Source organism: Giraffa tippelskirchi, chromosome 2 (assembly GCF_054371585.1).
Source record: "Giraffa tippelskirchi isolate mGirTip1 chromosome 2, T2T-mGirTip1v1.2.pri, whole genome shotgun sequence".
Classification (NCBI taxonomy): Eukaryota; Metazoa; Chordata; class Mammalia; order Artiodactyla; family Giraffidae; genus Giraffa; species Giraffa tippelskirchi.
In genome coordinates this window covers 118343151-118370727 of record NC_137276.1, presented here as the reverse complement: position 1 = coordinate 118370727, position 27577 = coordinate 118343151, and the positions used below count along the sequence as shown (strand labels likewise).

At 39.2% G+C, this 27577-nt stretch overlaps 1 protein-coding gene across 2 annotated transcripts in view; it reads left to right on the top strand.

Annotated features, from left to right (window-relative positions):
• The first annotated feature begins 224 nt into the window (after positions 1-224).
• The window catches only part of PCNX2 (pecanex 2), a 308594-nt gene continuing 281241 nt past the window's right edge, over positions 225-27577 (top strand). For both annotated transcript variants that reach the window (XM_081570388.1, XM_081570387.1), the window contains exons 1-2: positions 225-722; positions 23191-23396. In XM_081570388.1, the coding sequence (XP_081426514.1) occupies positions 570-722; positions 23191-23396 (359 nt within the window). In that variant the 5' untranslated portion in view covers positions 225-569. The remainder of the gene's footprint in view (positions 723-23190; positions 23397-27577) is intronic.

Sequence of the window (27577 nt, the reverse complement as noted above, 5' to 3'; positions counted from 1 at the left end):
AGGCTGCAAAAAAAGGAACTTGTCCTGGTTTATCTCTTCTGCATTAGAACATCTTTGATTTTTAAGCCTTTCACATTCCCTATTAGAAAGATGGGGGCGAAAAGGAGGGGAGAGTGGGCAGAGGCAAAAAAAGAGGCTGGAGGGGCTCCAAAATTCTTCCCCCGCCTCCCCGCCCCGCCATCCCCGCCGCCCCCGCCGCAACCGCGCACCTCCCCTCCCCCGCCATTGGGAAAGCGATGGAGGGACTCTGGGCGGGCGCTGGGAGGAGCCTCTGGGGCATCCTCAGAGCAGCCGCCTCTGAGCACCATGGGAAAATCCTTCCTCCCTCGGACATGGCGCCCACCTGCCCGGTGGCAGCAGCCGGCTCCGGCGCCGCGATTCGCGGGTCCGGGCAGAAAGGCAGCTGGAGTTTCGGTCGTGGGGCGGAAGGAGCTGGAGGGGGCGGGGGCGGGGGCGGCGGCGGTGACACCGCCCGAGGGCCCGCGTGTTAAAGCTGAGAGCGTCTGGGCGGCGGGCGGCGGGTGACGGGCAGCGGGAAACGCGGCGCGCGCCGGCTCCGGCGCGCAGGCATGGGGTCCCAGGTGCTGCAGCTGCTCCGGCAGGGCGTGTGGGCCGCGCTTACCGGGGGCTGGTACCACGACCCCGATCAGAGCAAGTTCACCAACAGCTGCCACCTCTACCTGTGGCTCTTCCTGCTCCTGCTGCCCCTGGCTCTGCACCTGGTGAGTGGGGGTTGGGGGCCCGTCAAGCCTTGGGGAAGCCTGCGAGTCTGCCTTCAGGATGGAAAGGATTGGCAGTGATTCCTAAGAGCTGGAATGGAGAAGGTCTTCAGGAATTTGGGACAGAGAAACTACAGGGAAAGGATCAGGGAGGGACTCCCCCGGCAGAAGTAGAAAGGACTTTGGGGGCTCTGGGACTCATTAAGAATTGATGCTAGCTCTTCCGATGAGTCAGACTCGGCTTGTCACTGTGGAATGTAGAACCGATTTTATATGTGAACAGCCCCAGGCCCCTTGGCTGGGTAGCTTAGGACAATATTTAGTGTAAGCTGCTGTGCATGATAGCCAGAAGGCAAAATGAAATGTTAAAAGCAAAGCTATTTTGGTTGTTAATCTGTTACCCCTTTTCTTCCCTTTCCTGTTTTGCTTTGGGGAGGCAGGTTCAATGATCAATTACTCCATTTGCAATTTCCACACCACTCTGTAAAGAAATCTGTAGAAAAAAGTAATGAAGAAAGCTAATGTAATTTATTTGACCCTTTAGTGAGGTTACACAGTTGAGTGCATGCTGAATAACTGCACAGATGACCTTCATAGGTAGACAAACCCAATTGAAACAATGTTTAACCCTCTTTGAAACGCTCTACAAGTAAGGTGCTCCAGGTCATATGAGATGTGTTCGAAATAGAATTTTGGTATGCCTATTGAAGGACTTAATTTCTAAAACATGACTTGATCATGTTCTCCACAGCAAAAATCTTCAGTGAGTTTGCATGGCTAACAGAGTCCCATTTTGCCATTAGAGGTTGTCTGTGATTTCATTCCTATTTACTCTTTCTGGTAGTTTATCCTTAGGATCAGAATTCTGGCTCTGAAGTGTGGCTGCCTACATTAAATTTGGGGTTCACTCCTTACCAGTTCTTTGAGCAAGTTACTTTTACTTTATCTGATTAAAAAACTTTTATCCTTAAAATGAGAAAAATACTAGAACAGTGTTGTTTTGGGGCTTATATCAACATGTAAAGCTATCGATCTTTCTAGCTTTTGACCTGGGATTGGACACAGACCTGGTGTAGATTTCTGTTTGGCTACTTAGTTGTTTGAACTGTTCTTGGCCTTAATCTAAACCTTAGTTTGTCACTCTTAAAATAGATGTGATAATGGCCATTTCATAGGAAGAATGAATAAAATTTCCTGTAAAAAACACTTAATACATTGGCTGATCCTTGGAGACCCTTTAATAAATTTGTTTCCTTTTGTGTGACCTTATCCTTCATGTTTTCTTGGCATAGAGTTCCCAGTGTTTTCTCTTTGCCTAGAGGGGCAGCACAGGGGAGAGATGATCCAAACTTGGGTTCAGTTCTGGTTCTTCTGCTCACTGGTTGTGGAGCTTGTGCTTCCTGGTTTGTGTACCCAATAGTAGCAGCCTGATAGGGTTCATAGGAGAATTGAATGAATTAATGAATAGAGGATTGAGTGAATTAGTTAATAGTTCATTGAATGAATGAATCAAACTACTTCTCAGTACTGACTGTTTTTTTCCACATCATTCACTTACCAAAATCTGTCCATTCTTCAAAACCCAGTGGAATGGCCATTTCTGTCTAGGTGTCCTTGTTTCCACTTATCTAGAATTAATTTCTTTTCTCTCTTGCCCTAATACCATTCTCTATTTACTGTCATTACTGTGGGATATTCTGAATTCTGTACTTAGTTGTTGGAACATGTATTTTAGCTCTACTCATGGATTGTGAGCTTTTTGAGGACATGGGTTTTGATTTTGTTGATTCATCTTGGTTTTCCTTGTTGTACCTAGCAGAGTGCCGTGTATTTGGTTAACAGTGATCTCATACATAATAAACTGGTGGAAATAAAAGCAACCTTCCTGTCCTTCTGATCCAGTCAGTATTAGGTTGTCTGTCTCACAGCACTTTCTGAGTATTTCCTGATAGTGAAAGCAATACATACTTCACTTCTAATCCCACTCCTCAGCAACAACCAAATTAATGTTTAATATAATTCCTGCAGATTTTTTTTTTAATGAATATGGGCTCCTTTTTGCAGAACTCCTTTTAAGATTTGATGTATGCGTATGATCAGAACCCTTAATTTCTACCTAATTATGCTTCATTGAGTAACTTGATTTCTACTTTATATTTGTGAATAAGAAATTGTCCTTAGTTTAGTTTCTCTTTAATGATATTTCAAAGTAATTTTTGGCTAAATCTCAAGAGTTGAGAAATCAAAAAAATGATACCTTAAATACTTTTGTATCGGGTTTTCTGGATCAAACTAGTTATACTGAAATTTTTATATCTTTATGCCATTGTGCTTTTAATCATTACAGAATCATTTAATGTGAGTGCATTTATTATATTGCTGTTTTTTTAATAAGAACAAGATGGCCTATCTTATTGAAAAAAGTGCAGATAGTCCTTTTCTTGCTCTGGTCTTCTGGTTTCTGAAAATTAATTTAGAAATAAAAGACCCTTCTTCCCCAGTGGAGGATTCTGTTCTCTAGGTTTTGATGCCTAAATATATTTTTCTGCACTTCAGTGCTGCCTGTGATTGTTAACATCTTTCTCAGTTTGTTCCACTTATGAGAACATAGTCCAAAAAGATCCCTGGCTGCTTGCTGATAGCAGGGACATATAAAGTTCTGTTATTTAAGGGAACCTGAACTTTTCTGGGCTTTTCACAATTTGTTTAAATGTGCTTAGTCAAGACAGTTGCTCTGTAGGAAGAATCCACCCTTTAATGGGGACTTTGAATAGGTAAAGACAATTTTTGTTATTAATTATCGAAGCAGACTGATCTCTAAGCCCCAGCATTTATTTAGGTCTAGGTGGAAAAGAGGTTATTTATTAGCATTCATAAGCTATATATTTTCAAGAAATGCTCAAAATACATACCTAAAAACAAAGGTAATTTTAGATCATTTGAAAGAGTTTTACTTTGATTTATTATCAGCTTAATTTTAATTTGGGTAAGCTGAAAGATCCATTTGTCATCTGAGATGTTTAACTTCTCATTTATTACATGTGTTCTTATATTTATTCTTTGAAGATTCATGTAGAGCTTTAAAATGGGAGAACCCTGGGCATGATTCTGACCCAGAGTAAGTTTTAGCAGCACCAGACTAGTGTCAAATGTTGTCCTTGCCCTATTACTTATCAATTGTGTGATCTTACGAAAGTCTCTTCACTTCTCGGGGCCTCAGTTTTCTGGTCTGTAAAATGGTTTTTTTTTTTTTTTTTTTTTAAAGATTAAGCCACTGAGATCCAGAGGACATAGGTTACTTGCCCAAGGCCATCTAGATAATTGGTAGTAAAATTCAGAATTTTAGCTGAGGTCCTCTTGTCTCCAAGTCTTTGGCCTTGTCACAGCACTGTGTTACCTGACCTGATATACTGATACACAAGAGAGGATTTGAACTCCCTGAAGCAGTGAAATTTTGAGCATCCAGGAGGTGGTAAGGTCAATCTGAATACAGGAAAAAATGGGGTGGAAACTTTACATTTTTCAAGATCTCATATAAGGCATTATGTATTTTTATTCTTTATTTTATGGTTGTGGCTTTATTTTTCCTCAGGTTTTTTTTTTTTTTTTTGTCTTTTAGCCAGACTCACTTGGCTTCCCAGGTGACACTAGTGGTAAAGAACCCGCCTGCCAATGCAGTAGACATAAGAGACGTGGGTTTGATGTCTGGGTTGGGAAGATCCCCTGGAGGAGGGAATGGCTACCCACTCCAGTATTCTTGCCTGGAGAATCCCATGGACAGAGGAGGCTGGCGGGCTACAGTCCATAGTGTCGCACAGAGTCGGACACGACTGAGGTGACTTAGCACGCAGGCACTCTGTTTCCAGTTCTGCTTTTTAATTTAAACTTGAAGACTGTTTGTTTGGATAAAAACCACTTCATTTCTAATTGCTGTAATTACAATAAAGTGGATCACTTGTCAGGGGTCATGTCGCACCAGGCATACAGTGGGTGGTCTGTGCATAGTGGCTGTCATTGTCACACCTAGTTGGTAACTCTTCTATCATGGTCTGTGACCACTCCCCATTTGGGTACGTAACTATTTTTCTTTACGTTCTGTATTTCTTTGGCTACCCCTTTCGCTCCTGCTTCTAACATAGAAGATGCCTTTATGTGAATTATGGAAAGGAGGTCTGTCCAAAAAGACACCCTTTCCTGGCTCTGGACCTGGGGGCTGGACTTCAGTCACCATTTAACCCTGTCAGCTGGAGGCTTTTGTACAGTATGCAACCTGCACAACCTGACACAATAGGCCTGACTGGTCCACTTGATTGTTGTTACTTTGTTGGACTGCTTGGTACACTGCTGGTCCCAGAGGGTACCTCTCACCCTGGTCAATCCTAGTGCTCATATTCAGCTCCTTTATGAGAAATGCTTTTTCTGGTGTTGAATCACATGGTTCATACTTAGTCTTCTTTGATTTGTAGAAGCTTTTAATTTGTAGTGCTTCTACTTGTGGTGACTTTATTTATACTCACATTGAGATGCTTGATGCTTTACACTTTCCCATAATCCACTTGAATGTCTGAACTTCCTTCCTCCTCCCCTCAGCTGCCTGAAACAAAATCAGTTTGAGATTGAGGGATGCTTGAAGGCGTTCTTCCCTGGGCCCTGGGCTTCCAAAGAAGTGCAGACCCAAGTCTTCTAGACTCTGGCCGAATGCCATCCCTTGCAGTTGTCTTAAAAATTTTGCCACTCCAGATCATTGTTTGGACTGTGTGTACAAAGAGCTTGGCTCCATGGGGACTTTGCTTTCCTGGTGCAAGCACTTTTACCAGAGATGTCCCTCTCTGTTGGGCATCCTAGGGCAGTCGTCTTCAGTCTGTTCAAGTTAATACGGCCTTTCTTGAGTGACCTTGCCACCTTCTGCAAAATTCCTCCTGCTTTTCCTCACCTTCTGCCATTTAGACACGTGGACGTCTGCCAGCCAGTTGTGTTTTTGTGTCTGTGATAAAAAAAAATGCACCTGCCTTGTTCTAGGATGTCGGCCTCCGCAACACTTTCCAAAAAGAGTATTCTTCCTCACTTATCTTTCTTTCAAGTATTGCAAGTTCATGACTAATTTTCTGGTGGTAAAATTTGTTATGTCCCCAACCCCACCTGCACTTCCCTTTCTCCCAATTAGTGACTAGTTTTATTTGGATGCCACTCTCCGTAGACATATTGTTATTTTTCCAATTGTAATGTTTAATCCTTTATTTAATACCCTTGGTGTGATTTCTTTTGCATGGAAGGTGATACTTATCAAGAGGTTATTGTTTTCTGATTTTAGCTATTTGGTGTCTCAGATGATTCCTTTTACAATTTAACCAACTTTATTGTCATTTTTTTCTACTCTAAATCTCTTTTCTACATTCTACAGAAGAAAAAAATGGACTAGTTCTTTTTTAAAATTTTAATTTAATTTCTTATTGGAATATAATTTCTTTACAATGTTGTGTTAGTTTCTGCTGTACAACAATGCTATAGGTACACACATATCCCTTCCCTCTTGAGCTCCCTGCCAACCCCCCATCCCACCCCTCTAAGTCATCACAGAGCACCAAGCTGAGCTCCCTGTACAATACAGCAGGTTCCCACTAGCTCTCTGTTTTACGCATGGCAGTATATATGTGTCAATCCTACTCTCCCAATTGGTCCTACCCTCTTCTTCCCCCACCCTCCATGTCTACAAGTCCATTCTCTACATCTGTGTCTCTATTCCTGACCTGCAAATAGGTGTATCTGTACCAAAAAATGGAGTAATTCTTAGTGGTAGTCAAAATTTTTCCTTTTTTTCTGATGGATTTTTCAGCTTTAACATTGCTATTATTATAGTAATAGTAACAACCAGCACTCACTGAGCACATATAGACTGGCACTGTTGGAAGAGCTCTGCATGAACTAAAGCATCTCCTCCTCTCAGTAAACCAGAGAGCCACTGTCCTTATTCCCACTTTACAGTTGATGAAACTGGCATGGAGAGTTTGGTTAAGAAGTTTCACGATACATGGCTAACTGTGACCTAACCAGAGTTAGAGCCCAACAGTTGGGTGTTGGTACCCACTCAGCCATACCACCTCTAATCCAGGTAATTTCACAAGTTAACTTTTCCTACATAGTCCTTTGCACATGTTAAGTGTCTGAATCTCTTCATGCCAGTGTACAGAATATTATGCCACAGGGGATCTATTTTTTGTGCTTTGGCATAAACAGATCCAAACACTGAGTATGTGCAAAGGACTGTGTAGGGAAAGTTACCTTCCCTCCCACACTTGTCTCTAGTACAGTTTTTGAGAGCCAACCACCACATACTGTCTCTTGTGTGTTCTTCCAGGTGACATTTGGTCACATGTGACTGAGTTTGACTTCAGGGTTCTGAGGTTTAATCCCAAAGCAGCCTTCTTTGTCATCCACTCTCCCTTTTAATTTGCTCTGTAGGGAGTTCTTTCTCTATTTTTAGAAAAAAATGTACAAGCCCCATGACTTCAGGTCACAGATAACACAAGGCCTTATAGTTGCTTTAAGTAACAAAACACAGTTTTGATTGGGATTTCAGTGTGTCCAATTCCATATGGTGATGCCAGGCCATAGGGATATGAGGATGGCCTGGTCTTTTTTCACTTTTCTCTGTCACACATTGGCTGATGTTCTAATGCCTTTGGCATCGAAGAGTAGGAAAGTTCTTTGTTAACCAGTGTGGTGGGGTAAGCTGGCTGTCAGCTTTTGAAACATGGCTCACATTTCCAGCTGACTCTCTCCAGCGAGGTCCTTCCACATGTTCTGTAGAGACCCTGTTCTCCTTGCCAGGTTTCTCCTACCCATAGTTTCCTTGAGGAGGCTTGCTGTATCTCTATTCTGCCTGGTTGCTTACTCCTTCCACAGTTCTTTGGCATGTGGCAGTCCACCCCAATTTTCTTTTGGTCCAGGGCCCCTCTGAACCTCTAAAGCAAACCCTGAAGTCATTTGCACACACGGTCAGTGCAAATACTCACATATTCTCTCCCTGAATAGACTGGGAGGGCAACCAAACCCCAGCATATTAACTTCTTCATCCTTCCATCAGAGTAACTAGCCAGCCAGTCTCTCATCTTTTAGTTCTTCTGGGAAGAATCAGGCATCATACTCCCTGCCCAAATTGTCAGGACCATAATAAGTCTCTGAGTGGTCCCACCAAAGCCTTTCTCTTGGTTGTGGGGAAGAGATACACAGGGCTCATTGAATGCCAATGGGGTTCTCTGACAATCTTCATGAGTCCTCTCATTCTGGACTCTATTACATCCTCACTTTGGGTGAGGGGTTTTAGGGTCATCTTGCTCATTGTCATAACCTATTTAGAAGTTTCTGGATGTGCTTTGTTCCAGAAGTTGTCCTGGAATCTGATATCTATCCTACCTTGGCTCTTCAGTCAACACTTCCAGTTCACTATTTTGTGTGCAGACATTTATCTGTACTACATCTCCTTGTTTTTTCCATTTTACCTTTTCCACTTTATTCTGGAGCACATTCCATGAAGAGCTACTTCATTATTTTTAATGTCAGCATGGTATGCCACTGTGTGAGTAAAGACTGATTTATTTGACCTGTCCCCAAAGGTCAGTTTTCATTCCAATCCCAAAGAAAGGCAATGCCAAAGAATGCTCAAACTACCGCACAGTTGCACTCATCTCACATGCTAGTAAAGTAATGCTTAAAATTCTCCAAGCCAGGCTTCAGCAATAGGTGAACCATGAATTTCCAGATGTTCAAGCCAGTTTTAAAAAAGGCAGAGGAACCAGAGATCAAATTGCCAACATCCGATGGATCATCAGAAAAGCAAGAGAGTACTAGAAAAACATCTATTTCTGCTTTATTGACTATGCCAAAGCGTTTAACTGTGTGGATCACAATAAACTGTGGAAAATTCTGAAAGAGATGGGAATACCAGACCATCTGACCTGTCTCTTGAGAAACCTGTATGCAGGTCAGGAAGCAACAGTTAAAACTGGACATGGAACAACAGACTGGTTCCAGATAGGAAAAGGAGTACGTCAAGGCTGTATATTGTCACCCTGCTTGTTTAAGTTATATGCAGAATACATCATGAGAAACGCTGGGCTGGAAGAAACACAAGCTGGAATCAAGATTGCCAGGAGAAATATCAATAACCTCAGATGTGCAGATGACAGCACCCTTATGGCCGAAAGTGAAGAACTAAAGAGCTTCTTGATGAAAGTGAAAGTGGAGAGTGAAAAAGTTGGCTTAAAGCTTAGCATTCAGAAAACTAAGATCATGGCATCTGGTCCCAGCACTTCATGGCAGATAGATGAGGAAACAGTGAAAACAGTGGCTGACTTTATTTTTCTGGGCTCCAAAATCACTGCAGATGGTGATTGCTGCCATGAAATTAAAACACGCTTACTCCTTGGAAGGAAAGTTATGACCAACCTAGACAGCATATTAAAAAGCAGAGACATTACTTTGCCAACAAAGGTCCATCTAGTCAGGGCTATGGTTTTTCCAGTGGTCATGTGTGGATGTGAGAGTTGGACTATAAAGAAAGCTGAGCGCCGAAGAATTAATACTTTTGAACCGTGGTGTTGGAGAAGACTCTTTAGAGTCCCTTGGCCTGCAAGGAGATCCAACCAGTCCATCCTAAAGGAGATCAGTCCTGAGTGTTCATTGTAAGGACTGATGTTGAAGCTGAAACTCCAATACTTTGGCCACCTGATGCAAAGAGCTGACTCATTTGAAAAGACCCTGATGCTGGGAAAGACTGAGGGCAGGAGGAGAAGGGGGTGACAGAGGATGAGATGGCTGGATGGCATCACCAACTCAATGGACATGTGTTTGGGTGGACTCAGGGAGTTGGTGATGGACAGGGAGGCCTGTTGTGCTGCGGTTCATGGGGTCGCAAAGAGTCGGACATAACTGAGCGACTGAACTGAACTGAACTATCAAGACTAGAGCTTCGCTGGTGGCTCAGATGGTAAAGAATCTGACAGCAGTGCAGGAGACCTGGGTGCAATCCCTAGTTTGGGAAGATCCCCTGGAGAAGGAAATGGCTACCTACTCCAGGATTCTTGGTTGGAGAATTCCATGGACAGAGGAGCCTGGCAGGTTACAGTGTGTGGGGTCGCAAAAAGTCAGACATGACTGAGAGACTTAAACTATGAAGATTATTTTAAGTTTTTCATATATTTAACATTGTCTATTTGAATTATTTCTTTCAGTATTTGAACACGTATATAACAGTCAGGATATACTAATTTGTGCTGATGTAACAACTTCAAAATCTCCTTGGTTTTACCATTTTTTCTTAATTCATGTTGTATGTCCAACATGGTTAGTTGGGAATGGAGATCGTGGTTAGCAGGGGGTCCTGCTTATCACAGGCATGTAGATTTCCTGGCTACGTGCCCATTGCACTCAGACTTTTCTTCATCAGGACTTTCCTGTACTCCAAGGGCAGTGGAAAGTACAGTCCTACTGTGTGTCCAGAAAAGAACTGGACCTATTTGTTGGACCTATGTCTACTGCATCAGAGTGCCAGGTGTTCAGCTGGATATTGGGGAAACAACAGGCTAATGATAGATTGGTATCTCTCCTTGTTAACAGGTAAAAGATAAACAGATATAAATAACACAATGATAACTTATTACAAGGGAAGTGCAAGATGCTTTACAGTAAAGGTGGAAGGCCTCATCCTGGCTTTGATGTTTAGAAGGGCTTTGCAAAGGAAAGAACTTCTAATCTGCAGTCTGTTGAGTGATTAGGAGCTAGTCAAACCAAGATAGTAGACCTTGAGAAGGAGTGTGGGGTTTTTTCCTCAGCATGGTGAGATACAGTGATGAGTTATTTTTTAGTCAACTTTGAGGTAGGATATTTTTTTTTACCCCCCAATTTTTATTTTTGAAAAATCCCTCATCTACAGAAAAGTTACAGAAATAGCACAATAAATATGAATACTATATACCCACCCTTCATTTTGAGCCACCAGTTCTCAATGTTTTGCCACGTTTACTTCATCACTCTCATGGTTATACAGTTTAAAATTTGCTGAATCATTTGAGAATAAATTACAGACATCAAGACACTTCCCTCTAGAAACTTTGTCAGGTTTAAGGAAAAAAACATTCTCTCACATAATTGTCACACTCAGAAACATTGATATAATGCTTTGTCAAATACATAGTTCTCATGCAAATTTCACCAGTTATGCCAATAATGTCCTTCCTAGCTGGGCTTTTCATTTTGTTTTTCTGGATCTGAGTTTCAATCAAGGATTGCACACTGTTTTTAGTTGTGATGTCTCTGAATTGTCCCTTATTCTAGAACATGTTCTTCAAGTCTTTTTTTCTTTGTTTTTGCTTTTGTGCCAATGAAAGTCGTTTTGCAGAATGTCCCACAATTTTGGTCCTTGTTTATTGCATCCTTGAGATTAGATGTGTGATTATGCATTTTTTGGCATGAATACTACCTAAGTGATGTGTCTTGTCCTGATCATATCACAGCCACCCAATGTCATTTCCCCCGTTGTTAGTGCTGTTAAGTTTGGTCATTGGTAAAGATAGTGTTGGTCAGATTTCTCTGTTGTAAAGGTACCCACCCGGTTTCCCCTTGTATTTAACAAGTAATCTGGGAGAGGAAACCTGGAGATTGTACATGTTATTATAAAGTCAAAGGCAGTCATGTCCGACTCTTTGCAACCCCATGGACTGTAGCCCGCCAGGCTTCTCTGTCCATGGGATTCTCCAGACAAGAATGCTTGAGTGGGTTGCCATTCCCTTCTCCAGGGGATTTCCCAACCCGAGAATCGAATCCGGGTCTCTTGCATTGTAGGTGGATTCTTCACCCTCTGAGCTACCAGGGAAGCACCCAGATATCTCCACTCAAAATTTTCATTCATGATTGTACCATAAATTAATGATGCTTGGCTAAAATAATTACCTTAATGATGGCTGCAAAATATTGATTTTCTATTTATTGGTTAGGTATTCTTCTGTGAAGAAAGGCTTTCCTTTTTATTTAATGTAATAATTTCTTTTTTATTTAATGTATATAATTCATTCCTACCAGTGAGGAGAGGGGGGAAAGAAAGGGCAATACAGGGGTATGGAACTGAGAGGCACAAGCTACTGTGTATACAACAGATAAGCAGCAAGGCTATATTATGCTATATTATGCAGCACAGGGAAATATAGCCATTATTTTGTAGTAACTTTTAATGGAATATAATCTGTAAAAATACTGAATCACTATGCTATATACCTGAAACTAAAATAAAATTGTAAATTAACTGTACTTCATTTTTTCAAAAAAATCTAGTTTGGATATAAATAAAATATTTAATTTTTTAAAAAAAGTAATGATGGTAGGAATGAATTATATACATTAAATAAAAAAGAAATTATGAGACCACACTAATAAGCATGAAAAACTATAGCGCAGAGGGAAAAGGAAAGCCTTAAACAATTTTATTGAGATATAATTGACATATAATGTCAATTAATCCAAGTAACTTTAGAAAACAGTACTCTCACAGCACATTATTGGTGTGTTCTTAAAGTAGTAATAATAAAGATCACAAAACACTCATGAACTTAACCAAAAGATTTTGTTTTGGTAGAGGTATGGGAGTGTATATATATGTATAATGGTGTATTACTCACTCATAAAATAAGTAATATAATGGCATGTATATGTATAATGGTATATTACTCACCCATAAAAAGAATGAAATTCTGCCCTTTGCAATAACACAGACGAACTTAGAATGTACTGTGTTTAGCGAAGTAAGTCAAAGAAATACAAATACTGTATTATATCACCTGTATGTGGACTCTAAAAAATAAACCAAATGAATGGATACAGCAAAACAGAAACAAACTCACAGACAGACAGAACATTCTAAATTCTCAATTTTATTGAGATATAATTGACATATAATGTCACATTAGTTTCAGGTTTACAATGTAGTAATTCAATATTTGTATAGGATTAATTCTTTATTTTTATTTTTTGATTTGTTTTTATGGTTATGCTATCAATTTGATATATGATTAAGCTAATCTGTGATTATTTAATTCTAATTTTTTTCCTCCATCTTTGTTGATTTAATAATTTTGAGAGGTATAGAACAGGTTAGAAAACACATTAAAAAGATAAGCCATTTTACTTTATCAAAAAATGTCTCTGGCTCTTGAGTGAAAATTAGATTCAAGAAAGAACAAGATAGATGTGGGCAGTTTGGAGGCTGTTCACTAGTCCAGCCCAGAGATAATGTTGGCAGTAAAGATGGATAAATGTGGTCTAGTTTGATAAGATTTAGTGATGCATTCACTTTTGGGTGGAGAAATAAGTATAAAGGTAGGAATCAAGGGTGATACCCGGTTACTTGGTTTGAGCAGTGGGTATATGGGATACCATTGACTGAGATGGGAAATGGTAGGTAGGAGAGGACAGTGGTAAGAAAGGATGTGAAACCAAACACCTCACTTTAGACATGTTAGCTTGGAGTTTCCTTTTAGATATCAAAATAGAGGAATTATTGACTAGGTAGTTGGATATAGGTGTGGGGAGCTTAGAAAAGCAATCTAAGCTGGAGCTATGGATTAGAAAATCATCAATATAGAGATTATATTGATGCCAAGGGACTGAGTGAGAACATGTAGGAAGAGAGAAGAGGCCCCAAGAGCTGTAGACTCAGATGTAAGGCAAAGAGGAGGTGAGAGTGAGACAGGAGGAAAGCTAGGAGTGTGGCTTCTTAGAAGCAGAATGAAGAGAACATTACAAAATGTAAACAGCTGTGTTGAGTGCTGCTTAGAAAATTGGATTAAATTGTCTTTAGAGATGTTGACAAGAACGTTTTTCAGTGGAGTGTTGCGGAGTAGCAGTCTGATTGCTGTGGGTTTAAGAAGCAGTGGGAGGTGAAGAAGTGAAGACAGGTGGAAAAGACCATGCTTTCATGCAGGGAATGAGAAATAGTGCAGTGCAATATCTAGAGAGAGATGTGGAGTCAAGGGAGACCCATCTTTCCTCCAAGTTGGGAGGAATCTTGACGATGAGGATGTGATTTTAATTCCCCTGTGGTCCCCGGAGGGCTGCTTCATACACAGTGGATAATCAAATCACTCTTCCCACTAATGAAATCTAACTCATATGGGAACTCACAATTTTGGAAGAGCGTCCGTGGTTAGTTGCATTTCAGTATACCCACTGCAATGTGGTGGCCTGGATCCAGATCATTAAAAATGGAGCTTGAAAACCAAGGTGTTACTCCTAGTACTGGATTGCCTTAAAGTTCAAATTATGCTGTTGTTTCTGTGACAACCTTTGTTTTATTACTTAGATGGCAATACAAGAGAATATTTATGTCATTTATGTAATAAATACAACCTTTTTCCCTATCATAGGAAACTTGGATTTAAAATGAAAAGACCATTGACTGATTTTACCTCATTTATTGATTTTGGCTGATCTTAAATACAGAAAACAAATATAGAAATGTTGGGACTGTGAGGGACCTTGGGAATTTTTTATACTGGGTTATGTGTATGTTTAATTCCTTTCTCCCAATCTTTATCATCTCAAAAGAAAATGAAGAGAGCTAAGACTTATTTTTACTGGTATTCCTAATCTTTTGATAATTTATTCTTCCTTTAAAGACTACAACTTGAAGTCTGTGAGTCTGTTTCTGTTTTGTAAATAAGTTCATTTGTATAATTTCTTTTTAGATTCAACATATGAGGAATGTCATATGATAAGGATGGGGGAAGGGATAGTTAGGGAGTTTGGGATAAACATGTACACACTGCTGTATTTTAAATGGATAACCGACAAGGTCCTATTGTATAGGGAACTTTGCATGTGGCAGCCTGTATGGGAGGGGAGTTTGAGGGAGAATGGATACATGTATATGTATGACTGAGTCCCTTTGCAGTCCACCTGAAACTATCACAACATTGTTAACACGGTTAATAGGCTATATATGCCAATATAAAATTAAAAGTTTAAAAGAAAAAAAGATTACAATGTAATACTTAATCAGGGAAGAATAAAAATTGGAAAATAAGAAACATCCCTGAAAAAATACTTTACCAAGAAAACAACTGTTGGGCTTATTTCATAATTATTTTTTTCTTATTATATATTAACATTTCTCACTGTCTAGGCAAGCAATAAAAACATTTGCTCTGTAGCTCTTTACTCACTTCAAAACACTGTATCTGAATTTATTATTCCATGGCATTGATGGATGATGTATAGATGATGATGATGGTGATAAGTGACATGGTATTAAGTACCAGAAAATATATTAGTACAATAGTTAACAATCCTGTTAACAGCTATTATTCCCATTTCACAGCAGAAATAGGTATTTATGAAGGCTAAATAGCTTCTCTAAGGTTGTAAAATTATTAAATGGAGAAAAATTACAACATGTAGACATGCATAACTATCATAAATGTTTATTTATTCACCAAGATTTTTGAGCAACTATTTGCTACATACCAGGCTAGGTGTTGTTGATACAATAATGTAGAACAAGACAGACCTGATCCTGTCCTCATGGAACTGACCATCTTTGAATGAATAATTAAGAATCAATAATAAAAATGTAAACACATTGAAAAAGGACAAAAATAGACAACTGACAGAGAAATCTATATACATACATGTATTTTCAATAAACATGTGAATGATTATTTTACTAATAATATAAGAAAAGTACATATTAAAATAATGTGATTTTGGCATATCTGGGTTGCAACGATTTAAAAGGTAATACCTAATATACTTTAAACAAATAACAATTCTCAGAAATTCAGAGGGATATATGTATAAGATGAATCACAATTTATTATAATAAAAGAATAGAAATAGGTTTCAATTGATAGGGAATGGGTTAATGACTATATATGGTACTTCCAAAGTGGAGTACTATGCAGTTGTGAAAAAGGGAATGGGACAGTAGACTGCTATAGAGTGATCTCTAGGATCTATTATTAAGTAGAAAAAGAACAGAAGTTAAAATTAGGCTAAAAATTAGGAAGGAAATAGAAAGCATTTACCTTTTTGTTTTTAAGAAGACACAATAAAAGGATAAATTAAGAAAAAGCTAATAGAAAAGTAAAGGAAATAGACTGGAGGATATCAACAGAGCTGGCAAAAAGGAATGAATTTTATTTGATAGTTTGGTGGCATACTGAAGCAAAAACTATTTCAAATGACTTTAAACACGGAGTTTCTAGGTCTACTGAAATATAACCTAAAGATAAAAACACCAAAAACATCTTAAATTGCATTTGGTTATCTTATTGTCATCAAAAAATTTTATATTATTATTTTGAAATTATTATATTTATAGATCGATGATAATAAGAAATTATGATTAGGAATCAAGAGTTCAGCAATAAGAGAAAACAGGTACAAGTGAAATCATAGAAGTTACTTAGAACCTTGTAATCTACCATTTGAATTGGAAATACCCATCTGAAATCATGATTTTTTTTTCTAAAAACTGCATATTTTTAGCTCTATTTAGATTGAGGCCAAGAGGAGAAAGGAGTGACAGAGGATGAGATGGTTGGATGGCATCACTCAATGAACATGAGTTTGAGCAAACTCCAGGAGATAGTGAAGAACAGGGTAGTCTGGAGTGCTGCAGTTCATGGGGTCGCAAAGGGTCAGACACGACTCAGCAACTGAGCAACAAAACACCTAGAATCAGTGATAACCTAATAAGGATGCACAAATCTCACAGTCAGATTCTGATCTTTAAATACCATTTCCTTCTTAAAGATAGTAGAATTCTTTGGAGAAATGGCCCGTTCTAGGTTTGGGCCAGAAAACGTACAAGAGGAGCCTAAAGTCAGAGAAGCTGTTGAAGAATACTAGGCTTTGGGATTAAATTTGTAGATGCTGGCCAGAGAGGGTCAGTTTGAGCACCCATGAGGTCGTAACATGCTGCTGCTGCTGCTGTTGCTGCTGCTAAGTCGCTTCAGTGGTGTCCGACTGTGTGCGACCCCATAGACGGCAGCCCGCCAGGCTCCGCTGTCGCTGGGATTCTCCAGGCAAGAACACTGGAGTGGGTTGCCATTTCCTTCTCCAGTGCATGAAAGGGAAAAGTGAAAGTGAAGTCGCTCAGCCGTGTCCGACTCTTAGCGACCCCATGGACTGTAGCCTACCAGGCTCCTCCGTCCATGGGATTTTCCAGGCAAGAGTACTGGAGTGGGGTGCCATTGCCTTCTCCGGGTCGTAACATAATGGTGTGCATTTAGGAGTAGGGTGTGTCCTATAGGAAGACAAGACATTGATGCTGTCATATAGAAACTGTACTGGATGCTAGAAAGACTCAGCTCTCCCACATACAGTGGCTGGTATGTCGGCAGAAAGACTTGCCCCCACGTCAGCGACCAGTCTGTGGTTAGCCTAAGAATGGGATGGACAGAGGGCCTCAGTGTCTCCATCTGTGAGGAACTGGAGAAGCAGGTTGATGCCCAGAAAGAGGCATACAGTCCTACTCATATCCCTTGGTTATCAGAAAATCTTCCCTTCTTAGAAATCTCTACTCCCGTTTTGCACAGAAGTGCACCCCCTATTCCCACCACTGGGCCTAATTCTTTAAGCCCTTTCCTTGCTCTGACTCAGGAGACTGGGGCCATTGGTCCCCTCTCCATCATCCAGTGCTTCTCGCGGTGCTGGTCTCCTCATGTGATGTCACTGCTGCAGGATCCTCTTTCCCTCACAAGGCCCACACTTGTCATCTCAGGAGCACTTACCAAGCAGCTAGTGTGAGAGCCTGACTCCTCGCCATGAGTCAGCGACTTCTCCAGACTTCTCCCTGAACTTAGCTTTGTCAGCTCCCAAGGAAAGCTCAGTTCATCAGTTTGGGAAGATGAAAAGACTCTGGATGGATGGTGGTGATGGTTGCAAAACACTATTGTTTCTGGGACAATAGCATTGAAACATGTATATTATCATATGTGAAACAGAACACCATTCCAGGTTCGATGCATGAGACAAATGCCCAGGGCTGGGGCAATGGGATGACCCAGAGGGATGGGATGGGGAGGGAGGTGGGAGCGGGGTTCAGGATGGGGAACACATGTAAACCCATGGCTGATTCATGTCAATGTATGGCAAAAACCACTACAATATTGTAAAGTAATTAGCCCCCAACTAAAATAAATAAATTTATTTTTTAAAAAAAACAAAAAACAAACAAACAAACAAAACCCACTATGAGTAGACTTAATGCCCCTGAACTGTACATTTTGAAATGGTTAAGATGGTAAATTTTGTTATATGTATTTTGCCACAATAAAAGGGTATATCAAAAAAAAGGAATGCTGACTGTGAAAGAACCAGAGCTATGAGCAGAAGGAACAGAGGTGGGCCCCACGGGGAGAAGCTGTGAACCACTGGGGTATACACACAGACAGGTGCTTCTAGGGAATGCTAAATCCTGAGAAACCCAGTTTAGCAAAAAATGCAAACTACTGTATTCATAATGCTTAGTTGGTAATATGTTATTTTTCATGAATTTTGTCAGAAAAAAGTTCAGTCAAAGGATGATATGACTAGTTATCCTAATAATGGATCAGAAAAGGACATATAGCTTATCTTTGGCCAAGGATATACTTTTGAAAAAATGTTGCCTCTTATTGTTAGTAAAGATGTGTTCAAATGATAAGTTCATGGAAAGAAGAGAAAATTATGATTTACTTTAGAGCAAGTAAACCTCTATTCAAAATCTGAATATACCTTATATTGAGAGAAAGATCTGGGGTTGAAATTAAACGTGAATTTAAGACTGCTCATTCATGACAGAGTCCTTCCTAAATCCCCGTCTTTTCCCTGCATGTACACTTATAGGAGAGAAAATTCTAGAAACTGGAGATTTTTGTTGATTGAGCATAATGAGATCAGCAGTAAAATGGTCGTGAAAGTAATTTTCAATGATCTCCTTGGAAATGTAGAATTAGGGGAACCTGAGCAGAGCTTACTTATATAGCATAAAAAGGGAACATTTGGAAGCTTCCCTGGTGGTCCAGTGGCTAAGCCTTCGAGCTCCTAATGCAGGGGGCTTGGGTTTAATCCCAGGTCAGGGACCTAGATCCCACATGATGAAACTAAGAGATCACATGCTGTAGTTAAAAGACCCTGCATGCCATGAGGAAGATCGAAGACCCTGCATGCTGCGACTAAGACCCGGCACAGCCAAATAAATAAATATCAAAAAAATAATAATAAAAGGGGACATCTCATGGATGTCATTTATTATTTTATTGAATAATTCCATTTGTAGGGTCTGCTGAAGGGAGAGGTTTTTAAAAGAATCATTAGAGCAGAGAATTTGGGGAAGAATAATGTGCCATGTGTCACATATTGTGACATCTTTCCTATCTCCAAGGAACGTTTCAATAAAATGTGTTTCTCTACAGTCTGGTGTGGTGTAGGGGCTTTTTGGTGATGTGACAAAGTTCTAAGTGGTCCTTCATCGAGGATGAAACAGTAACTGTTATTACCTGAGTTGCAAACTAGTTACTGATACTCATGTTAACTTCAAATTCTAACTTGCTGCCTTCTCTTAATTTCAACATTACTAAGCTTATGCTGTAGCCCATAGGTATGAGAATGAACTGAAAAGTAATATCTCTTCTTGTTGTGGCAAGTCAGTTTTTTTCCAAATGAATTTCCCCGGTATCCATATGTAATCTTTTCTCTCTCATCCTTCTTCCCTAGCCTTCTTTTCCCAATGCCTTAGAGTTTTATCTCTAATCTGATTTGAATGGAAGCTTCCTCATAAAATGGAACCCCGACATGTATTTAGGTGAAGCCACGCTAGGTGCCACACCCCAAATCTCAGTGGTTCAGTGAATCAAAGGTTTATTTCTCGCTTCTGTTATATGTCCATCCGGGGTCTGTAAGGTCCTTGTTCCACAGTCACCCAGGAGCCCAGGCTGAAGGAAGCTCTATCATCTTGTGGACAGATCTGGGAAATCATGACCTCTGACATGATCAGCTACAGAGGAGAAGGGCATGGAGGAAGCACCCAGCTTATAATTGTTTAGGCTTAGAAGTGACCCTGACCACTTCTGCTCATAGTCCATTGGCCAAAAGTAGGCACATGGCCCCCACCAGACTGCAAGGGAGGCTGGGAAATCCAGGGGAGTCCATGTGTATTTGAGAGCACTTTCTTTGCTACCGCTGCTAACTGGAATACTATGAAACCCAAGTTACATTATAGTTCAAACAGCTTTTGAATGTAATTTGTATATGGCAGTTTGCCAATCTGTTCTCACAGACATTTGCTGGGATTTATTTATTTAAAAAAATTTTTATTTATTTATGGCTGTCCTGGGTCTTGAGCTGTGATGAGTGGGAGCTACTCTTAGATGTGGTGCTCAGGCTTCTCATTATGATGGCTTCTCTTGTTGCAGAACATAGGCCCTAGAGTGTGTGCGCTCAGTAGCTGTGGTTCCCAGGCTCTAGAGCACAGACTCCGTAGTTGTGGTGCACAGGCTTAGCTGCTCTGAGGCATGTGGGATCTTCCTGGCCTAGGGATCGAACCTGCCCTCCTGCATTGTCTGGTGGATTCTTTACCACTGAGCCACCAGGGAAGCCCTGCTGGGATTTACTTTTTATTAAAAGCTTTTTTTAAATTTTTGTTCTTTTCCCCCCACTTTTATTGAATAATAATTGACACTCAACATTTAAGATATACATCCTAATGGTTTGATTTACATATATTGTGAAATGATTATCACAGCAAAACATAGGCTTGGTTAACATTAAGCATCTCATATATACAATGGATACAGTAGAAAGAGAAGAAAAGAATTCTTGTGATGAGACCTCTTAGGACCCACTCTCTTAACAACTTTCTCTTAACAACTTTCTTATGTATCATACAGCAATGTTAATTATAGTCATCATGTACACTACATCCTTAGTACTTATTACTCTTATAAGTTTTAATCACCTTCCTTTAATTTTCCCTCTCTCCACCCTCCCACTTCTGGTACCCAATCCATCCTTCCTCCCACCCAACCCCTCTTGGCAGTCACAAGTTTGTTCTCCATGTCTCTGAGTCTGTTTCTATTTCATAGGTAATTTCATTTGTGTCCTATTTTAGGTTCCACACGTAAGTGATATATGTTTGTCTTTCTCTTGCTGACTTATTCCACTTAAAGTGACAATCTCTAGGTCCAGCGATATTGTTGCAAATGGCATTATTTCATTCTTTTCTTCTAGCCTGTTTTAAAAATATATTTTAGACCTGAAATATACAGACAGGTTAAAAAAGGTGATGAAGGCTGTTAATGACCTCTTAATCTCTTTTTCTAATTTGTCTATACATTCCTTGAGGTTATTCACAACTTCTCATGAGGAGATACATGTGTAAATGTGACACTTGTCTGCTTTCAGGGAGGGAAACTGACTTTATATATTATCTGTCTACTATTATCTTATTTAATCATTCTTTCATTTATTTATTTATGAGTTTATATTTATTTGTGGACTTTTTTCCCCACGAAATAAAAACAAGTCAGTGGTGATGAAAATTTGTCACTTTGACTTTTCCTGTTGGTGATCTTTCTTGGTTGTTCTTTTGGTTTGTCTGTTCTGTTCAGGCTTCCCTTGTGGCTCAGCTGGTAAAGAATCGCCTGCAATGCGGGAGACCTGAGTTCAATCCCTGGGTTGGGAAGATTCCCTGGAGAAGGGAAAGGCTACCCACTCCAGTATTCTGGCCTGGAGGATTCCATGGACTGTATGGTCCATGTGGTCGTAAAGAGTCGGACACAACTGAGCAATAACCCATTATTATTCTGTTTTAGAAATGGTCTTACCAAGATGGTAAACAGATAAGACCAGGGCAAGTTGTGCAGAGGCTGTGTAGGACCAGAAAGTGGCCAGGCCATGTGGTCTCCAAGCCTAGCTGTGTTCCATGTTGTAGCACAGACTGGACTCATCACTGTCTTTCTGAGGTCCTTCTGGGAGGCGCATTGATGAAAAAGGTCTCACTCTGTTGAGGCTGTTCTTAGTATCATCTTGAGACACTCAGGATCATTTCTATCCCAGAAGATAAGAATTTCATTTAGGAAGGATTGGAAAACCAGTCATGGTTCATGGTCTGTGAGAGAAATAGGACGGGATGTGAGGAGAGAATTAAATGGATCTCAGTGATTCCGTTAGCACTTATTTCTTGAGGGGATTGGACAGAATCATACTGACCTTCACCATTATCTCCATGTAAAGATCCATTGCTACTGATGGAAATGTCCCTCTGCCTTTTGTTTTTTTGAACTCTTTATTTTATATTGGAGTATAGCCGATAACAATATTGTGATGGTTTCAGGTGCACAGCAGAGTGACTCGGCCATAAATATACATGTATCCATTCTCCCCCAAACTCTTCTCCCATCCAGGCTGCTGCATAACATTGATCAGAGCTCCATGTGCTACAGTAGGTTCTTGTTGGTTATCCATCTTAAATTTAGCAGTGTGTACCTGTTGACCCCAAACTCCCTAACTATCCCTTCCCCTTCTAGTAACCATAAATTCATTCTCTAAGTCTGTGAGTCTGTTTCTGTTTGTAAGTAAGTTTATTTGTATCATTTCTTTCTAGATTCCTCATATAGGGGATATCATATGATATTTCTCTTTGTCTGATTTCACTAAGTATGACAATCTCTAGGTCCATCTAAGTTATTGTAGCTGGCATTATTCCATCCTTTTTAATGGCTAAATAATACTCCATTATATACATATGTGTACCACATCTTCTTTATTCATTCATCTGTTGATGGACATTTAGATTGCTTCCATGTCTTGGCTATCGTAAACAGTGCTGCAGTGAACATTGGGGTGCCTGCTTCCTTTTGGATCATATTCTCTGGATATATGCCCAGGAGTGGGATTATCCTTCTGTGTTTTAGAAACAGTACACTCTCATAGACCCCTTGCCTACATCATGCCACTAGAATAATCCATGGCTTGATGATATTTACCCAATGGGAAATCAGGTTTTTTAATTTCTTTCTTCTTTCCTCTGTTCTCTGCAAGAGTGTTTGTGTTTTGTTGAAGAAAACAGCATCTCAAAGGCCTGTCTCTGGCCTTGAAGACCACGTGCACAAGAAGACCAGATTTGACTATAGAAAAGAGTAGTAGAAGTGGAGAGTCTTGCTATACTGTATCTTTCATTCTGTGAGGTTCCTGCCTGCAAATCAAATCTTGGTCATTGCAGCTAGTGGCAGAACCTGAGAAATAAGACTTTTTAAAAAGATAAAAAGGTAATAGCTCTTTCTCCTTGGGTATTAAGAAAAGGAAAAGTTACAAAGCTAATAAAATTTGAAACCTTGCCCAATTTATGCTTAATAAATACTTAAAAAATGTTTTCATATATAAGATAAAAGATAATCCTACAAGCAAATAATTTTTTTCCCTTTTCTTTTCTCTTCTCTAGGCTTTTCCTCCAAATGCCATCACTGTATTTTTTTACTGCAGTTCAGTGACCATATTCTTCACAATAATCAAATTGGTCAGTTACCGCCTACACCTCATGTTTGATAAAGGAGAATTGATCCAGCGAAGACTCTCTGTAAAGAAAGAAAAGCCAAGTAAAGACAAAGAGGCCAATGGTGACTATATAACTAATCACAGAAATCCAAGGTAACATTTCTAATTAATGCATCAGTTTATAATTTAAATGTTTTAATCTTGATTAAAATAATTTTCCTCATTTATCTGTTGTTTATGAAAATATGCCAGTAGAGTCAGACACAAATATGTACATTTTTCTTATATTTACATATACACTTAGGCATAAAAAATGTTGATGATCCAGATGGTTTAATTGACTGTTCAATGTGACCTTATACCATGCTCTGAAATTCATTTACATTAGGCTTAGCATAACAAAATATTTTACTTTAGTCTTTTTATCTCATCATTTAAATGCTTAGCACATGAAAGTATTTTCAGGAAATTTGTGTGTGTTAATTTAAAAGTAATACATTGTGTAGAACTAAAATATTAAAGATAATCCTCAAGTGGGCATTCGTCAGTATTCTTGGTCTTATTTCTGATAGTTCTTTAAGAGAGCATGTCTTATTTTAAAGTGATGTTTATTAGCTCTTTTTTTTTTTTTTTTTTTTTTTTAATAAATTTATTTATTTTAGTTGGGGGCTAATTACTTTACAATATTGTAATAGTTTTTGCCATACATTGACATGAATCAGCCATGGGTTTACATGTGTTCCCCTTCCCGGACCCCCCACCCACCTCCCTCCCCATCCCATCCTTCTGGATCATCCCATTGCCCCGACCCTGAGCCCTTGTCACATGCATCGAACATGGAATGGTGCTCTGTTTCACATACGACAATACACATGTCTCAATGCCATTCTCCCAGAACGTCCCACCCTCACCTTCTCCCTCAGAGTCCATAAAAATTGTTCCATGCATCTGTGTCTCTTATTCTGTCTCGCATATAGGGTTATCGTTACCATCTTTCAAATTCCATATATATGCATTAGTATACTGTATTGTTGTTTTTCTTTCTGGCTTACTTCACTCTGTATAATGGGCTCCAGTTTCATCCATCTCAGTAGAACCGATTCAAATGTATTTTTTTTAATGGCTGAGTAATATTCCATTGTGTATATGTACCACAGCTTCCTTATCCATTCGTCTGCTGATGGACATCTAGGTTGCTTCCATGTCCTGGCTATTGTAAACAGTGCTGCGATGAACATTGGGGTACACGCGTCTCTTTCAATTCTGGTTTCCTCGGTGTATATGCCCAGCAGTGGGATTGCTGGGTCATATGGCAGTTCTATTCCCAGTTTTTTAAGGAATCTCCACACTGTTCTCCATAGTGGCTGTACTAGTTTGCATTCCCACCAACAGTGTAAGAGGGTTCCCTTTTCTCCACACCCTCTCCAGCATTTATTGCTTGTAGACTTTTGGATAGCAGCCATTCTGACTGGTGTGAAATGATACCTCATTGTGGTTTTGATTTGCATTTCTCTAATAATGAGTGATGTTGAGCATCTTTTCATGTGTTTGTTAGCCATCTGTATGTCTTCTTTGGAGAAATGTCTGTTTAGTTCTTTGGCCCATTTTTTGATTGGGTCGTTTATTTTTCGGGAATTCAGCTGCAGAAGTTGCTTGTATATTTTTGAGATTAATTGTTTGTCTGTTGCTTCATTTGCTATTATTTTCTCCCATTCTGAAGGCTGTCTTTTCACCTTGTTTATAGTTTCCTTTGTTGTGCAAAAGCTTTTAATTTTAATTAGGTCCCATTTGTTTATTTTTGCTTTTATTTCCAATATTCTGGGAGGTGGGTCATGGAGGATCCTGCTGTGATTTATGTCGGAGAGTGTTTTGCCTATGTTTTCCTCTAGGAGTTTTATTGTTTCTGGTCTTACGTTTAGATCTTTAATCCATTTTGAGTTTATTTTTGTGTACGGTGTTAGGAAGTGTTCTAGTTTCATTCTTTTACAAGTGGTTGACCAGTTTTCCCAGCACCACTTGTTAAAGAGATTGTCTTTTCTCCATTGTATATTCTTGCCTCCTTTGTCGAAGATAAGGTGTCCATATGTGCGTGGGTTTATCTCTGGGCTTTCTATTTTGTTCCATTGATCTATATTTCTATCTTTGTGCCAATACCATACTGTCTTGATGACTGTGGCTTTGTAGTAGAGCCTGAAGTCAGGCAGGTTGATTCCTCCAGTTCCATTCTTCTTCCTCAAGATTGCTTTGGCTATTCGAGGTTTCTTATATTTCCATACAAATTGTGAGATGATTTGTTCTAGTTCTGTGAAAAATACCATTGGTAGCTTGATAGGGATTGCATTGAATCTGTAGATTGCTTTGGGTAGAATACTCATTTTCACTATATTAATTCTTCCAATCCATGAACACGGTATATTTCTCCATCTGTTTGTGTCCTCTTTGATTTCTTTCATCAGTGTTTTATAGTTTTCTATATATAAGTCTTTTGTTTCTTTAGGTAGATATATTCCTAAGTATTTTATTCTTTTTGATGCAATGGTGAATGGTATTGTTTCCTTAATTTCTCTTTCTGTTTTCTCATTATTGGAGTATAGGAATGCAAGGGATTTCTGTGTGTTAATTTTATATCCTGCAACTTTACTATATTCATTGATCAACTCTAGTAATTTTCTAGTAGAGTCTTTAGGGTTTTCTATGTAGAGGATCATGTCATCTGCAAACAGTGAGAGTTTTACTTCTTCTTTTCCTATCTGTATTCCTTTTATTTCTTTTTCAGCTCTGATTGCTGTGGCCAAAACTTCCAAAACTATGTTGAATAGTAGTGGTGAAAGTGGGCATCCTTGCCTTGTTCCTGACTTTAGGGGAAATGCTTTCAATTTTTCACCATTGAGGATAATGTTTGCTGTGGGTTTGTCATATATAGCTTTTATTATGTTGAGATATGTTCCTTCTATTCCTGCTTTCTGGAGGGTTTTAATCATAAATGGATGCTGAATTTTGTCAAAGGCTTTTTCTGCATCTATTGAGATAACCATATGGTTTTTTTCTTTCAATTTGTTAATGTGGTGTATTACATTGATTGATTTGCGGATGTTAAAAAAACCTTGCATTCCTGGGATAAAGCCCACTTGGTCATGATGTATGATCTTTTTAATATGATGTTGGATTCTGTTTGCTAGAATTTTATTAAGGATTTTTGCATCTATGTTCATCAGTGATATTGGCCTGTAGTTTTCCTTTTTTGTGACATCTTTGTCTGGTTTTGGAATTAGGGTGATGGTGGCCTCATAGAATGAGTTTGGAAGTTTACCATCTTCTGCAATTTTCTGGAAGAGTTTGAGTAGGATAGGTGTTAGCTCTTCTCTAAATTTTTGGTAGAATTCCGCTGTGAAGCCGTCTGGTCCTGGGCTTTTGTTTGCTGGAAGATTTCTGATTACAGTTTCGATTTCCGTGCTTGTGATGGGTCTGTTAAGATCTTCTATTTCTTCCTGGTTCAGTTTTGGAAAGTTATACTTTTCTAAGAATTTGTCCATTTCTTCCAAGTTGTCCATTTTATTGGCATATAGCTGTTGGTAGTAGTCTCTTATGATCCTTTGTATTTCTGTGGAGTCTGTTGTGATCTCTCCATTTTCATTTCTAATTTTGTTGATCTGATTCTTCTCCCTTTGTTTCTTGATGAGTCTGGCTAATGGCTTATCAATTTTGTTTATCTTCTCGAAAAACCAGCTTTTAGTTTTGTTGATTTTTGCTATGGTCTCTTTTGTTTCTTTTGCATTTATTTCTGCCCTAATTTTTAAGATTTCTTTCCTTCTACTGACCCTGGGGTTTTTCATTTCTTCCTTCTCTAGTTGCTTTAGGTGTAGAGTTAGTTGATTTATTTGATTTTTTTCTTGTTTCTTGAGGTACGCCTGTATTGCTATGAACCTTCCCCTTAGTATTGCTTTTACAGTGTCCCATAGGTTTTGGGTTGTTGTGTTTTCATTTTCATTCGTTTCTATGCATAATTTTATTTCTTTCTTGATTTCTTCTGTGATTTGTTGGTTATTCAGAAGCGTGTTGTTTAGCCTCCATATGTTGGAACTTTTAATAGTTTTTTTCCTGTAATTGAGGTCTAATCTTACTGCATTGTGGTCAGAGAAGATGGCTGGGATGATTTCAATTTTTTTGAATTTACCAAGGCTAGATTTATGGCCCAGGATGTGATCTATCCTGGAGAAAGTTCCATGTGCACTTGAGAAAAAGGTAAAATTGATTGTTTTGGGGTGGAAACTCCTGTAAATATCAATTAAATCTAATTTGTCTATTGTTTCATTTAAAGTTTGTGTTTCCTTGTT